At 48.2% G+C, this 16,446-nt stretch overlaps 2 protein-coding genes across 2 annotated transcripts; both read left to right on the top strand.

Annotated features, from left to right (window-relative positions):
* Positions 1-380: 380 nt before the first annotated feature.
* Positions 381-2,158, top strand: FPOAC1_012081 (uncharacterized protein; the record flags this gene model as incomplete). The annotated part of the gene is made up of 11 exons (XM_044856444.1): positions 381-505; positions 555-567; positions 646-672; positions 727-792; positions 846-924; positions 975-1,058; positions 1,108-1,226; positions 1,279-1,342; positions 1,399-1,543; positions 1,602-1,902; positions 2,141-2,158. 11 exons carry the CDS (start codon positions 381-383, stop codon positions 2,156-2,158), a joined length of 1,041 nt encoding a protein of 346 aa, XP_044703757.1.
* A 3,393-nt stretch (positions 2,159-5,551) lies between these two features.
* FPOAC1_012082 (uncharacterized protein) lies at positions 5,552-14,896 on the top strand (the record flags this gene model as incomplete). Its single annotated transcript, XM_044856445.1, has 1 exon — positions 5,552-14,896. The coding sequence occupies one exon, from the start codon at positions 5,552-5,554 to the stop codon at positions 14,894-14,896; it is 9,345 nt and encodes a 3,114-aa protein (XP_044703758.1).
* Positions 14,897-16,446: the final 1,550 nt, after the last annotated feature.

Raw genomic sequence — 16,446 nt, forward strand, 5'->3', positions numbered from 1 at the left:
GATCGGCTTCGCGATGAAAGCAGTATCAACACGGCAGAGCTGGGAATTGGTGATAGGATTGTGCCATGGCCGCGATTCTGCCTTTGCAGACCGACAAATTTCTCTCACCGCCTGTGGGATCGGATTTGGAGTTTATCCGGGGGCTGTCGTTATAGCGCGGAATGAAAGAGATGTTATTGGTAGAAATTCTCCGATACTTCAGCTCTTGCCCATTCGCTGAGATATACACTTTGTCTGTGGTGGGGTAGAAAAAAGTTGCACCCCGCGCTTTGGTTAATGACTGATCTTTAACCTGGAGTCTTATACCACTTATAGAGTTCAAATTTACTGTTGCCATTCAGGTTTTTTTTTTACTGTCACACACACCTCAAAACTCAAAGATGAAGGATATTCAGCGTCTTGAACTGCCGGCTGCGGCTGATATGCATGTCCATTTGCGTCAGGGCGAGTTGATGGACTTGGTAGTCCCAACTATTCGTCAGGGTGGAGTTGATACGGTATTCGTGTATGAATTCTGTAGAGAAGAATATTCAAAGGCTAATATAACTCGATAGTATGCCTAACCTTGTATGTTGCTTCCTGTGAAATACATGTATATGGAGAATTGCCGAATTGGATATAAACCACTAACTGTGACGTTGACAGCTCCCTCCTCTGACTGCTGTCGAACAGGTATGATCTCTTCAAATAAGCTAAATAGACCTGTTCTGACGAGAGAAATTATAGGTGCTTGAATACAAGTCTAAGTTGACCGCCATTGCTCAAGATGTCAACTTTCTCATGTCCCTTTATGTCAGTCTTGTGTATCCTCACCCTATAGCTGAACTCGTTCTCACTCCTATAAGCTTCACCCTTCAGTCACTCCCGAAGTGATTGCCCAAGCTGCCGAGGCTGGTGTAACCGGTGTCAAGTTGTATCCTCAGGGTAGGTTTCAAATGGCCTCACGCTGATGATAGAGCACTTATACCATGCAGGTGTCACCACCAACTCTGAGAATGGTGTTTCTGATATCACGGCATTCTATGACACATTTGCTGCCATGGAGAAGCATGGAATTGGTAAGCGATGCCCCCGATTGTAACTGACTCCCGCTTGACATTATCCTAGTTCTGAACATCCACGGAGAAGCTCTTGAGTCTCTTGCGCCCGCCGACACCACGCTGGAGGAGGCTTTCCTCCCCACTCTGAAGCAACTTCACGATCGGTTCCCTCAGTTGCGCATTGTAGTAGGTGTGCTTCATGAGGACCACTGAGATTATAATTGACATAATTCTTCAGCTCGAGCATTGTACTACTGCAGCCGCTGTAGAGGCAGTCAAGGCCTGTGGGCCTACTGTCAGCGGTATGATACCACTAAGCTCAGCTATGTTGGAAACCCATTTCTAACTATTTTGACAGCAACCATTACTGCTCACCACCTCTATCTTACTTCACACGAGGCCTGCTGTGACCCCTTTGCTTTCTGCAAGCCCATTCCTAAGAAGCCCACTGACAGGGATGCTCTGGTCAAGGCTGTCGTGAGCGGTAACAACAAGTTCTTCTTGTGAGTCGTTCCTCTGCCTCAATACAAATATTCGTCCTTCGTACTGATATTTCCAAAGCGGAAGTGACAGTGCTCCCCACTCCTTACAGTCTAAGACCTCTGCTGAGCAAGGCAAGGCTCCTGCAGGTGTCTTCACTCAACCCTACGTCGTACAGCTTGTTCTCCTTGGTCTCGAGGAAGCTATCGAACGTGGAGTTATTTCCGAGAAAGAGGTTACCGAGGAGAAGCTCGAAAACTTCTTCAGCCGTAACGGGCGACGCTTCTACAAGTTGCCTGAGACCTCTGGCAACAAGATCATTTTGGAGAGGAAGGGCGAAAAGATCCCCACTAGTGTCAAGAGTGCCGATGGAAAGTCTGAGGTAGGCATTTCTAGGCATGGTACCGAGGTGTTTAGCCTGACATGGGCCTAAATCGACTGCGATTGGTAGTGGCGTCAATGTGTAGGGAATGTGCAGATCAAGAGAACAGGTACTCAATTCACAACGCCGAATCTATAGTTTGATCACAAGTTTAGCGGTTTCCGTACAACAGACGGCTTGTTGAGCCTATGAGCAGTTGCGACTATAAAATATTGTATACTGACAACCATAACTCCAGGCTATGCTCTCAAGTTGAACTAAACCAGTGCAGAAATAAGGGTATCCGGTTTAAGAAAAGCAGCTCCTTATCTAGATTCTTCATCACTCCCCCAAACATTACGAAACCCATCCCCGTCTATTCTATGACTCGACTCATAGTTCGAGACTGTCTGATGCTCGGACTGATCTCCACCATCATCCGCAGTTCTTGACCCACTGTTCCCTGGACTGGTTTGGCCATCATGACCACCAATGGGAGCAGGAGGTCCCTTGTTCAAGCCCAGTTTGTTGGGGTCCGGTTCATCGTGTTTGACAATCTTCTTCGGCTTCTTTTTCTTTTTGATCGGAACAATAGGCTCAGCCTGAGGTTCTATTTGAGGAGTACGTGCGCTGCTCCTTTGCTTCCCTTTGGTAGGTGGATATTCCGCCGCAGGCGACCTCACAGATGGGCTGTTGTAGGCAGATCTCCCTCCAAAGCTTCCAGGAGAACGATATCGCTCCCTCAATGGTTCACTAGCTGTAATTACGGGATACTGTTTCGAGTTAGATGGGTAAATGTTCATGGAGCCGCTTTCACTTACATTCCAGTCGCCATACTCGAGCTGTCTTGCTTGTTCATACAGGCGGTCTTCTTCAGCATCCACCTCTGGTTCCTCAAAAGTTCCATGTGTGTTCTCATTGATTTGATCAGGTCGATTGTCACTGGATTCACCATTCCCCCGAAGGAGGGGCGTAGTGGAGTTGACCTCTCCTGGCTTGGGAAGCCAGTACTTCCCCTTCCCACCACGCTCATATCTCATGCCTTCCTTAAGTCTCGCCAACCGAGATTTGGAATCTTCATGAGCCATTACTTTGTCGCCAGAATCAAAAATTCTATAGCCGTATGTGTCTCCTCGGAAGGTTAGCTTTGAGTCTTCAATAAGATCTCTAATACCAAATGCGTCTTTGAAAGCGTGTCGCAGTGGCATGCGTGCAGATAAAATGCTGTTATCTGCAAAATCGTGCCATGAAAAAGCATACCAGTGAGCCACTGCGAAGATGGGCATCTCTACACATATAAGAGCATCCTGAATAGCCGCGGCAAGGTTATCTGATGTGTACCCCTCAACATCATCGGGAATCGCGCCAAGAAAGACCAAAATCGATAGGAAGAAGCCCTGCCAGTATGAAGCAAAAATGATGAGTTTGATACATAGGAATTTTGGTACAGGCCTAAATGGTTTCAGGTCTTTGTTCATACAAACCCAGAAAAGACCGAGCGCATACAGGCTGACAGTGACACTGATATTGTAAAGGATGCCACTCCACAGGTAGCCTGAGGTGAGGCCGATATAGCCTTCTTGATAGGTGCCTGTCGCTTTCATGATGATGGCCGACAGGGCAAGGATAGGCTTTAGCCAAGCATACTGAAGAATGCCACGCTTGATCGATAAAAATGTGTGAGGATCAGAAATATCAACCTTGGGAAGGACGTGGTTGAGCGGCCAAAGATGATGGACTGGGGCTCGGCCGTGTGTCATGATGATGAGGGATCGCTCGCCGCTGAGATAGTTGATGAGAAGCTGGAAGAACGTGTATATCGTGAATGCTTCGTAGATATCGCGGATCGGATCGAGGAAGGCGGCAGCTTTCAGGGAAATCATGCTGGTCCATGACGCTATCGAATATATAGGCACCATAAGAAGGATTCTGACAACGTATCTTTGCAGAAGAGGTTTGCGATAATTCTTGGCTTGCAACATTATTGAGCTTTAGACGTTTATTAGCTATGCGCAACACGATCAATTCCATCAAGTCTTACATTACTGATAGTATTGTCGCAACCACAGATGCAACGCCTGCGACGACCGTGGTGGCATATGTGAGCTTCTGGCCTGTGCCGCCATCGGCCATGACTTCGACGTAACCCTCCATTACTACGAGGCTTCGGTTCGTCGAAGTTGAGAGTGTTTAGGCGAGCGATAGGTGGAATATCCTAGCACATGACTGGCGTGCTGCGCAAGATATCTGGTGAACTTTGAGAGGTCGCCGGCCGGAGAATGAAGGTATGGCAAAGTATCGAGAGCCTTCAGACCGTGCCGATGACGACGACTTTAAGTCTTTATGAGTGACGGGTGCAGCCTGGCCATGTACTGCGTTATAGGACTTGGTGTTGACCCGAGCAGGTATGCTGGGGCAAATGATGTATTATTTGCTGCCTCGAGTGTGGTACGTAACGGTGTCTCAGGAATGATAGCTCCGGGGCGGCGTATTGTTCATGCGCCCTTACGCCTGCCCCGTATTGAGACTACTAACTGGACGTTTGAGCTTTCATGATAAGCTATCTCACTTTAGCGAGGTAACTTGTGCTACGATGATAGACAAAGTAAACCTAGGTACCTAGGTAGGTAGTTATCAGAGGAAGTCTTTGAACTTTTAGTTTTGCAGATCATCTGCCCAAAGTGAGGCGGTATTCTGTATTCTGAAGCTTGCGCTGTGAGGCTCATCTTCTCAAGAGATGTAAGTCCGTTTTGGTACGCGGGGATTCATTGCAGTGGATGCTAGTGACTGGGCAATTAGATCTATGGATCCTTGAGGTCATAAAAGCTTGAATCTAGGTACTTACAAAGTGAATAAAATACCATGGTCACATTACACGTATTTAAATCAGCTCTTGGGCTGTTTATTTTCTGTTCCCCAAGCTCAGGCCTTTAGTTTTCTGTTACCCCTTAGGCCACTAGGCCACGAACCGCGGCTCCACTATCCGTACCTCCCTGCATCTCCTACTGACAGGGAACAGCGGACATTAACTTTACTACCTAACTACTCCGTACCTGTAGGTAGGTAGGTAGGAACTCACGGTCCTCCACCGTCGCGACTACTATCCTTAGCTTTCGAGATTGGATGATTCGACTCCTGATCAACCCTGACATCAACAACCCGGACAGCGCATCTATCATGGGTATTTTACTCACAAAATCTTGCATAATTATTTCTTTAGATTGACTGTCACGAAACGGTAGTTGCTGAAACTATAATGCGACGCTTCTTCCTAGCTTCCAGTGGAGTTCCGTAAGCTCCATCAAGTCCATTTCAATATGAACATCACAGTCCCAAACCTCGACAATGCGATTGTTGTAGCCAGGGCTGTCGAGGACAACCCCCAATTCAACTAGTATGCTCTCCCACGGTGCCTCAAATACCAAGCTCACGACTGACTTGAGTGTCTGATAGTAAATTCCTTATTTTTATGGCACTATGCTGTTTTCTGGCAATATTCTTCGTCCTCTATCTCAACAGAGTCTTTGGATCAATCGTATCCTACGCGCTTCGAGCTTATACATGGCACCATTACCGAATTTATATAGATTTCAAGGCCATTCAAATATCCCTTCTTGGCGGGCGAGTCTTCTTCACAGGTTTACGATATCATGGCGAGAACGAAACATTCATGGTCCAACATGGCTACATAACATGGCGATACTGGCTTCGACGAGTCCGCGATGCAGACATAATCGACGCTCGACGATCTCAATCACCCATCACAGATGCCACCCCGTCCAGTCATATTAAGAACGCTGAATTACCATGCCGTATTCAGGTGGATCTGATCGGGTTGGAGTGGTTCGTGTACAACCGCAGCCCAGCCTACGATGGCATTTTAGCAGGACTTACCGAGACCCACGACCCGGAACCTCACTCAAGCGGAGTATCAGAGAAAGATGAGGCAAATGTTCGGCTTCGAGGGTCTAAGAAAGACACAGGCGTCTCGGCTAGTAACGATAAGGAGGCAGATGTGAAAAAGCATCTTGGCGAACGCGCGAAGAACATATTTCGACGCACGACGACAGGCTTTGGGAGCGTTGAAGACGACGAAAATACAAAGGACGAGAAACCTGAACTACCTTTCATGCTTCGATTGTTTCCCGTGCACGTTCGATGCCAGAAGGCCGCTGCTGTCATAGGCAACGAAAACACAAAGGCTATTCTTGTTGCTAAAACCGACTCGCTGGACGTAGAAGTAGACGCCTCAGAGACGACCACATCTGATCCATATCGACAAACGTTCAAGGTGCAGTTCCAGCATCCAGTCATCGAAATCAAAGAGAATGAAGACTTTAAGGAGGATCAAGTCACACGTGCAACACGAGACCGTGATAATACCCACAATCAAGAAACGATATCCAAGCGGTCACTCTTTCGTCACCATCGTCGAAAGGCCGTCAATTCGCTGCGAAATTTGGTTCCCTACTGGCGGCGCTCTGTTGAATCTTTCTCAACCGATTCGCAGACAGCTATGAACACAGCTACTTCTCAGGTTCCTGGGGTTAATCAGTGGCAGGGCTTAACCAGGTATCTAGATGACCGTGATCGAGACGATAGGGCTCGCTGGGCATCTGTAGAGTATGCAGCTGTCACAACGATTCTTGACAGCCCGGAAGCTGTACTGACAGTCTTCTGGGATGCCGTGGGAAAGGTCCCGGAGCATAGTCACCACGGAGGCCCAAAGCCCTTTCCTATCAGCATCAACGGAGATGAGCCTCCTGCTTGGGGGATGACCTTTACCATAAAAGGAGGCACTATGAACTATGGTCCTTGGTCTGATCGTCAGCGAGCAGATCTGCAACGATTCTTCTTCCCGTCGTTATGCAAGGACGCCATACCGTCCAAACCTCAAAAACCGGGAGACTGGAGAGTGGCTACGACGTTCCAACTGTCCATCGAGATGGATGATGCAGTCACTTTGAGAGTACCCATTAGGGAGGAGTCCAAGAATTGGCGCTGGCGTGGCAAGGAACCACCTTTACGACATGCTAAACCTCCAACCAAACGAAAGCAGAGGAATAGGGCGAAGAAGAACAGCAAAGGCGATGCGACTCAGATTCGACCGGCAGGATGGCTGGAAGTGAAACTACCAGCTAACTCGTCGGTCAAGTTCGTCATGGATATGCTGGCTAGCTCTACCGGCTACACTACGAAACTAGACGTTGACTTGCCAGGCTCAGAGCTCTGGAGCAGTGTCAATCACGATCTATTGTGGCGATCTGGCCCTCAAAAGATATCGTGCGATTTGTCCAACCCTCTTTCTTGGAACTCTCTTAGAAATTGGCATTTTAACATTACTAGTTCCAAGATGGAGCTTTTCATGTTAAGAGACCACATCTTCCTAATTACAGATCTTGTTGATGACTGGACAACTGGCCCGCCTGCGGACTATCTGGTATATGTACCTTTCAAGTACCACCTCAACCTCAGCCTCAAATCATTAAAGGTCTACCTCAATGTTAATGAAGCCAATATCATTGACAAAGCCACAGTCATCGAGGATAACACGTATTTGATTCTTTCCAGTCCATGTTTGACCGCGAAGTCTTGCATCCCAGCTGACTCCTTCCGGCCAAGCAAGAACGCTATCCCTTTCGATGTGCGTGCTGATCAGTTGGATATGGCACTTCAGGTTCCTCAGTGGAACACACAGGCCGCTTTCCTCTCATCTAAGCAACTGGGTCATATTGAAGGCCTCGTGATAGATGGAAGCTACAATTACAATGCCACAACGTCGACAGCAAACACTGACACACTGATCCTCAACGTCCGTGGCCAATCCCCTTACATTTACCTATATGGATTTCTTGTCCGATATGTTATTCTTCTTAAGGACAACTATTTCGGAGAATTTGTTCATTTCCGAACACTAGACGAATACCAAAATCAGCTTCAATTGAAAAAGAAGAACCCCGATGCCGAGGTTGTGACACAACCCCCTCCTAAAAAGTCGAACGATATGGACGTCGTTTTGGGCGTTAGGATCGAAGATCTCAAGATCATGTTGCCGACCAATCTTTACTCGGCTGATCGTTACATTGAGGGCGAGCTAGCTGGCATCTCAGTTGACTTGCGCTTCACTAATTACTTTATGGAAGTCGAGGTTGAGGTTAGCCCTGTGAGTCTCTCGCTAGGGTGCGTTGAAGGCACCCTTGACTCTCCTAGTATGTCCTCGTCCAACACTCAGCTTTTCATTGACGGCCTGCGGATCTTTGGCCACAAGCTCTTCGGACTTCCTCCATCTGAGCCAGCTTATGTCTGTAACTGGGACGTCGATGTGGGTGGTATCACAGGAGAGTGCACAAGTGACTTCCTTGTTGCGATCGCAAAGGGCGGCAAAGCCCTTGCCTTTTGCTTCGACGATGTTGAGAACGCCCTTGTGCCTTACTCATCACTCGTCTTCTACGATATCACGTTTGCCCGTGTTGCGGTACAATCAATCCAAGTTTGGTTGCACGTCGATGAGGCTGCTTTCCTGATGTCGACTGATACTATCGACATATCTTTCAATGATTGGGCTAGATCTCATTATTCTAAACGCGCTGATATTGTTATACCAAACATTCAGATTTCATGTGTGAACGCAGAATCAGCAGGAAGACAAAAGGCGAGGCACCCTCATCCGGTTGAAACGGACGCCCATTTCAGAACAACTGTTCGTCTTGCTGTCATTGGACGCAAGTTCAATTTCAGCGAAGAACGACGAATCCAACAGGAATTGGTTCAGAGGGAGGATCAGAGGACACACCGGGTGGAGTTCCTCCTTTTACCAGAGTATGTGGATGAGCTGGTACCAGAACCTGTAGAGCCACCCGCTCAGTGCGCACCTCCGCCTCCCCATCCTGCTGTGACTCTTGAGGCTGAGATGGACGATATCTCACGCAGGACGGTGACGTCGCGTCAGTCACGAGGTTTGAGCCACAAGTCCTCGTTCCTTTCACTTGCGGAGTCCAGCAATGGCAGCATTGTACTTGGTCAGAGTCAGTATAGAACCAGATCCAGACCTAAGCAGGAAGGCCATTCAGGGGCAAACCCTTCGGCAGATAACAGACGGTCGTGGCAGTCAATAGCTTCGTTTGGATCCCTTCGCTCTGCTAATGACGTTGTCAGGGCTGGCCCTGCTTACTCGTCCGTCGCCTTTTCCAGTCAGTATGTCTCGCCTCAGTTCCCACTAAACGGTCTACGGCCAAGTACGGCTGAAGTTCCCGTCCAAATTTCTGAAGATGGCGAGCAAGATGACAGATTTGATACAAGAAGCATAGGGCTGGACGATATTGATCCTAACGGCTTAGGCGAGGACCATCCCTATCTCAGTGCTATTGTCGAATTTCCGTCTGGCATGTCTGCTTTCGTTAATCCGAACGCGCTGCGTCACGCCGCTTCGCTCCTGGATGCGTTGCAACCAAATGAGCCTGAAGACGTATTAGACACCTTTCAGATTGATGCCATGACCAAAATATTCGATCTACAAAATGAACAAGGAACCAAAGGTCAGATAAGAGACGTCATGGTTCGAATACCTAGTGCTTCATTCAGATTTTTGAATTCGACTTCTGAAGACTCTTCTGGCTATACACAGGAGGATCAGGACCAATACGACCTCACATTGTCAAGGGTGGCTTTGATGGCACGAACAAGCACCAGCTGGGATGATCCGTTTCGAGCTGAGACACGCCATTCGAGGACCTCACTTCAATTGCGCTTAGGTGCGGCAGAGCTTTCTGCATCTGAACGTAAGCCATCCTACCAGGAACCCCAGCCTGCGGTAATGGCGCAGATCGAAGATGTTACTGTATCGATAGGCGAAAAGGAGATCAGGTTTATTGATGCAGAGATTGGGTCCGTAGTAGGGAGCACTGCTTCAGGTAAGATTGAGTATCTTGCCTCGCTCATTCATCGCACGGGAAATATCGCTTCTGAGCTCGGCCATATCTTCTCTGAGACGATGGGAAAGCACGAGAATCGTTACCAGTACTTCACCTATCTTCTTTTAAAACATGGCGAGTCTATCAACGACCCTTCCTTTTTGGTTCGACCTTCTGCTGTGCTTCGATCTGCAGACGACCATCTTCGCACGAACGACTCATGGAAACTAGCCATGCGTCTACGCCAGGTATGGACTGCCATGGATCTGCAATCCAAGGCCCGCATCATTTCGCAGTGCTTTGACACCATTCCCGACTTACCGGCCCATGCTACACGATACGTATTGGATGCATTGGAGAAGTGGCGGGGTTGGGACATGGAGGACTTGACAGGTGCGCTTGTCTTGACGAATATCTTTGGGCGACTCAAGGAAACAGACAAGACCACTGGTGATCAACTCCCTCTTCTCGGTGCCTGCAGGCTTGCAGAGCTCCAGCTGGTCCTTGACCCTGGGCCAAAGCAGAACAAGATCGGTTTCATCGACCTGGCCGCAAGAATTGATCAACAGATGCAGGAAGCTGAGGTTACGCAAAACGTACCCAGTACTCCCTTCACGACTCTGAACATTTCTTGCGCAGAGGCAGGGATCAATCTAAACTGGGAACTCTGTGAGTTGGCTGAAGAAGTTTTGCAGCTTTATGGCAAGAGCCAAAACCAGGTTCAACCGATGTCAGTCATTCCGAAGCCCAAACGCCCGGCAAAGCCCAACCCTGCTACATGGCCTCCCGTCCATATCGTAGTGGAGGTGGCTAAAGGTGCCATCGAATTCGAGACCATCAATCTCAAAGCAAGGACGTTGAGTCATGGGCTGAAAATGTCTTTACTTCATCAGTCTGGCCAGGACGCCTCAAGTGCCATGAGTCTGATGCTGAATTGTAACGCCATTACCTCAATACTTCACAGCAACTCTCATGCCCTGGGCATGACACAGTTAAAGCACGCAAGCATCTTTGCATCTCATGAGCTTCAAAATACAGACGATAAGTCTAATCACACAATAAAAGCAAGTGCTGGCAGTCGTAGCTTGACGTTTGCGATCAAGGAAGACCCTATTGGGCTAATGGAAGTAATGGACCGTCTCCTTGGTGATGAGATCCAGACGGTGTACAACTTGAAGAACCAGCTAGCCAGCATGTCGAAACCCAAACCGCAAGATGAACAAAAGAAGATATCAGATCGCTTATCAAGCGTGAGATTCAATCTTGCTATGTTCTTGGACGAATACAGCATCACTATCCCCTTTCTCCAGTCTCTTACCTACAAGATCACTGGAACGGTGGCACGAGCTGCGGTTGCGGCGAATTTTGGAAAAGAAATTATTTTTGATTTTGACATCAAGGAGAATTACCATGAGATGCAGATCAACGTTAGAAACAAACCTCGAAGCATCTCCCTCCTTCAGATCCCTCCCACCAATGGCCGTATCACCAGCCATATGGGCCAGGTAGAGCGCCAGATTAATGTCCTGTCATCTCTGGAAATCGTTCAGCTAGACGCATCTGCCGTTTACAGCCTTCTCACTGCACTCAACAGACCTCAAATATCCAGTGCTGTTCAGGAGTTGCAGCAGCAAACCAAAGTGATTCAAGACCGTGTCACCGAAATCTTTGGTGCAGATGGAGATGGGTCTCCCAAAATGGCTACCAAGCCTACCAAAGCAGAGAATCCAAACTTGAGAGTCGTATACAATGTTCATTTAACATTAGCCGGCCTCCAAGTCTTTGCCAAAACATCTCTCAAGTCACAGGCCGAACCAATGGCTCAAGTCTTATTCTCCTTGGACAGGTCGCATTTACATGCGTCAAACCGACATGAAGCTCATGGTCCCATTCTAAAATACCCCGAGATTCATCTCAACTTGAGCCACATTGGCCTCGATATTCGTAGAGGTAGCGAGGACTTGATGAGATCTTGTGGAAATCTGGGTGTCGGCGTAGAAGTCTCTGCCAACTCCACCCTAGGCGACGACGGTAAAGAGGACTGGGCATTCAACTTCAGGAGCGACGATTTCGAATGTAATCTAGCTCCTGAAACTATATCGACCGTTGTTGACGTTCTGGGTTACATGGGTGAGAAGATCAAGGATCTTGACACTTCTCGCGAACTGGATTATCTCAGAAAGCTGAGACAGTCCAAGCCCAAGATCACGATCAATGGCGACGACGAGCGAGAAGAGGTTGACCTTATCGACTCTGTGCTTGCATCCGTGCAGTATCAATTTGAACTCAGGAACATCCGTGTTCGTTGGAGCGTTGCGGACAACGTGGCTGACAAGTCCAGTACTAAGGAGGATCTGGTTTTGTCTGTCAAACTTTTCGAGTTCGGCACAAGAACCAAACGATCAGCGCGATTATCCATTGAGAACTTTCAGATCCAGATGGTGCCCCTCGGCCAGGACATGAACGTTCGTTCACTGCACTCAGCACTGCTACCCGTGATCACCTTCAATATTGCATACATGTCAACTGCCTCAGCGCGAAGGATGGCATTCCAGGCTGTTGGCGAATCACTAGACTTGCGGTTGACATCTGCGTTCATTGTACCGGCTGCACACTTAGCCGAGTCCATTACGCTCTCGTTAAATAATGTCGCACAAGCATCAACACAATGGAATACAGCAGTCACAACAGACAAAAAGGCAGATGAGTTGCCCAAGTCGCAGCCACAACGAAGCGTCTTTGGCAACAAAAGGTTGGAAAGCCTATTGATTGATGCGGATTTTGCTGGTGCGGTTGTCTACATCGCTAGCAAGAGATCATTGAACAATTCATCAAAGGCTCTTGGGCGTCCATCACTTGCAGGAAAATACGGCCAATTCAATACGGAGGACTCTGAGAGCGGGACAGTCCTTCGCAGTCCCGGCTTGGCTTGGAAGATCGAATACCGCGATGATGCTCAAGATGATCCCTCGCTGTATGGTGAGATCAAAGTCGACGCCTCCAGTAACATTTTGTATCCCTCTGTTGTTCCGCTCGTTATGGATATGCTTTCAAGTGTCAAGCAGGTTGTCAAGGATGACGAGGAACCTGAACAGTCAAACAAGCCGGAAGAGTCCAAGCCAACCGCCAACAAGTCTGGTGAAGGTGATAATATCATCACTGCAGACCCAAGTGCAGTGTTGGGCCGCCTGAAGCTCAACTTGGGCCTAAGAATCTGCAGGCAAGAATTTTCTCTGAGTTGTCAACCTATTGCTCGTGTTGCAGCCACGGCATGCTTCGATAACATCTACTTTACGGTCAATACTGTCAGGTCCCTGGAGCAGGGAAACTTCTTTGCTATTTCAGGAGATTTTACTAAACTGCATGCCACCGTTCAGCACGTTTACTCACGTGAATCAACGGCAAGTTTCGAGCTTGATTCGATCACTTTGTCATTCATGAACAGCAAGCATGTAAGCGGAACCAGTGGAGTGTCGGCCATATTGAACGTGAGTCCCATGGCCGTATCCATCAACGCTAAGCAGGCACAAGACTTCTTGCTCTTCCGTGAAATTTGGTACCCCAGCGAGCTGCGATCTGCTAGTGCGGCGCCTGTTGCGAAGATGAGTACCGAGACTTCTCAAAGTGGGCATCTCGTGCAACGGTATCAGCAGGTCGCAGCAACAGCGGCTTTCCCGTGGACTGCGACTATCTCGATTGCTGCCCTTGACGTTACCATTGATCTTGGACAGGCCATTGGTAAATCAGCCTTTGCCATAAAGAAATTCTGGGTATCGTCCAAGAAGACGTCGGACTGGGAGCAAAATCTCTGTTTGGGATTTGACAAGATTGGCGTTGACTGTACCGGTCGACTGAGTGGCTTCGTAGCTTTGCAAGACTTCCGTCTGCGCACCTCGATCCAATGGCCGAAACGCGAAGAGGCTCTCAACGAAACACCCATGATCCAGGCTTCCATAAGCTTTAACGCCTTCCGAGTCAAGGCTGCTTTCGATTACCAGGCCTTCCTGGTAGCTGATATAACTTCACTTGAATTTCTCATGTACAACGTACGTGAGAGTCGAGATGGTAGTGGAGACAGACTTGTCGCCATGTTCGATGGCGACTCGGTTCAGGTCTTCGGGACAACCACCACAGCAGCACAAGGTATTGCGTTATGGCAGGCTATTCAGAAGCTTGTGCAAGAGAGAAGAGAGAGCTTCCAGAGTTCACTGAAGGAGATTGAGAAATTCATGAAGAGGAGATCTTTGTCGACATCTCGAAGCACAGTCGCTCAGATGGAGCAAACACCAAAGCTGAAGGAGGAAGACACGCTCTCGAAGTCGCCAATCTCTCTGGACACAGATGTGGTTGTGACGCTCAAGGCACTGAACCTGGGCGTTTTCCCCAGCACATTTTCGGATCATCAAGTATTCAAGGTTGAAGCTCTCAATGCATATGCTCGCTTCGCTGCCAGCATGGAGCAAAGACGCATTCATAGTATTTTGAGAATGACGCTGGGACAACTTCGCATTGGTCTTGCCGGAGTTCGGAACGTTGAAGCACCGAAGACTTTGAGTGAAATTTCCGTTGATGATGTCGTTCAACGCGCAACAGGGTCGAGAGGAGGAACCATCCTCAATGTTCCACAGGTATCAGCAGTGATGGAAACATGGCAAAAACCACGATCGAACGAGATCAGTTATATCTTTAAGAGTGCATTCGAAGGCAAGGTGGAAGTGGGATGGAACTTTTCGCGTGTGAGTTACATTCGAGGAATGTTTGCGAATCATGCAAAGGCACTTGAGCAAGTTTGGGGCAAGGAGATACCCCTTACTGCAGTCAAGATTACAGGAGTGCCTGGGGCAGAACAAACCGAAGGCGAACAGCAAAAGATCACTGCCGAGATCGACGTGCCAGTGTCAAAATACGACTATGTGGCGCTGGAGCCGCCCATCATCGAGACACCGCAACTACGCGACATGGGCGAAGCAACACCACCGCTCGAATGGATTGGTCTTCACCGTGATCGACTGCCGAACTTGACTCACCAGATTGTGATTGTATCACTTCTGGAGTTGGCAGGGGAGGTCGAAGATGCATATGCCCGCATCTTGGGTTCATCATGAGATCAGTCATGATAGAATGATATTTGAGTTGCTGCCAGGCGGCGAGTGAGTCATTCGATGACAGTTAGCATAGTAAGCAAGCGAGGCGTTATGAAACATTTGAAAGATGGGTTGCATTTGCGCATTAATAGAAAAGGGTACTTTTTGAATTACTTCTACGTATATAATAATTCTAGGCATCATTTTCCCTTTGGTCTTTGGTTAGAATGCTAATGAGAATCACGACCATGTGGATACCAGTTAGTCGGTTTATCGATAAGCGATTATATTTGCGTACGGGGCAGAACAAACAAATCCATCATACCACGTATTATTGGATGCACAATCGATTGTAGACAATGTCAAAATTGCCCATATTTTTATAGCCTCTTCACCAAGCAGCGAGGGTATCAGCATCTCTTAATTAGGAAGCTCACGAGATCAAGCATGTCCAGATGATCCCATTGGGCCTCTTGGGATGGACGGCTTTGACGGGCTCAAAGCCGACATGGCCACGAAAATCCTCCAATGGACGAGCGAGCTACAAGCTCTTACGAGGAATTTTGGTGGTCTGAGGTAGGTTTTGAGGTGATGATAGTCGGTACGAGAGGGGATTGATAGACTAGGTACTGTTTATGTGTATTCTCCACTGAAGAGTACAAGAATTTAATGGTGGTGGATTGTCACTTGTCGAGACGAGTAAAGAGGGGTTTTTAAAGCTCCAGCTCCAGCTACAGCCCACTTCGGACATTTGTAACCCAATGCGGCTACGGGAGAGGCGAGGACGCAAAGAAGTAGCAGTGAGAGAGGGATATTATAGAGTTAATATAAAAGAGGAGGATGGATGTCTCATACCAAGAGTACCTACTATTTACTCTAGAAAAGGTAGATTTTTCTGTCCCTATTATCCGTACCTACTGCAGGGCAAGGTGCAGACTGCTGTTGTACATAGGTAGGTACTACTTACAGTACATGCACGTCATAGAGGTCACTCATAACTAAAATCGAATGGCTTGGAGGAGGGGAAAGACTCGGTTTCAAAGCTGACCCCCTCCATATGTGACGTGAGGTTGGTTGGGCGACTGGGTCTAGGATGGATAATCTTTTGAGACGCCATATTCCTGCCATGCAAATCCTGATGTATCCATGTTCGCGGTACCAAGGCAAAGACTCAAGTTGATCCATATCTATAGAAGTACACAACAAATGAATAAATACCTAGGTAGTATGAGCGCATTCTAAATCCAGAGCTACCTATAGATACCTACCCGGCGCTGGTTTGTGCAGGGACTGAACTGAACCGATGGATGGAACCTAGGTAGGAGGGGGAGGGGAATGGAGGGGCAGCACCAGCCCCAGCCCACCTTGTCCACCCCTCTAGGTTCAGTACTACAAGGTTTCCGGTGGTGACTTAGCAATCCCAGGGCAGCAACCCTTCAATTTCCATCTTTTGTGTGCGGATTCCATCACTCACCTGCAACCGACTGTGGCAATGAACCTACCTACCTACCTATGGAAGGGAGCTAGCCTTTGTGAACCTGGACAATCGTAGCTCAGCAGGTCACCTCAAA

Source organism: Fusarium poae, chromosome 4, assembly GCF_019609905.1.
Source record: "Fusarium poae strain DAOMC 252244 chromosome 4, whole genome shotgun sequence".
NCBI classification, from domain to species: Eukaryota; Fungi; Ascomycota; class Sordariomycetes; order Hypocreales; family Nectriaceae; genus Fusarium; species Fusarium poae.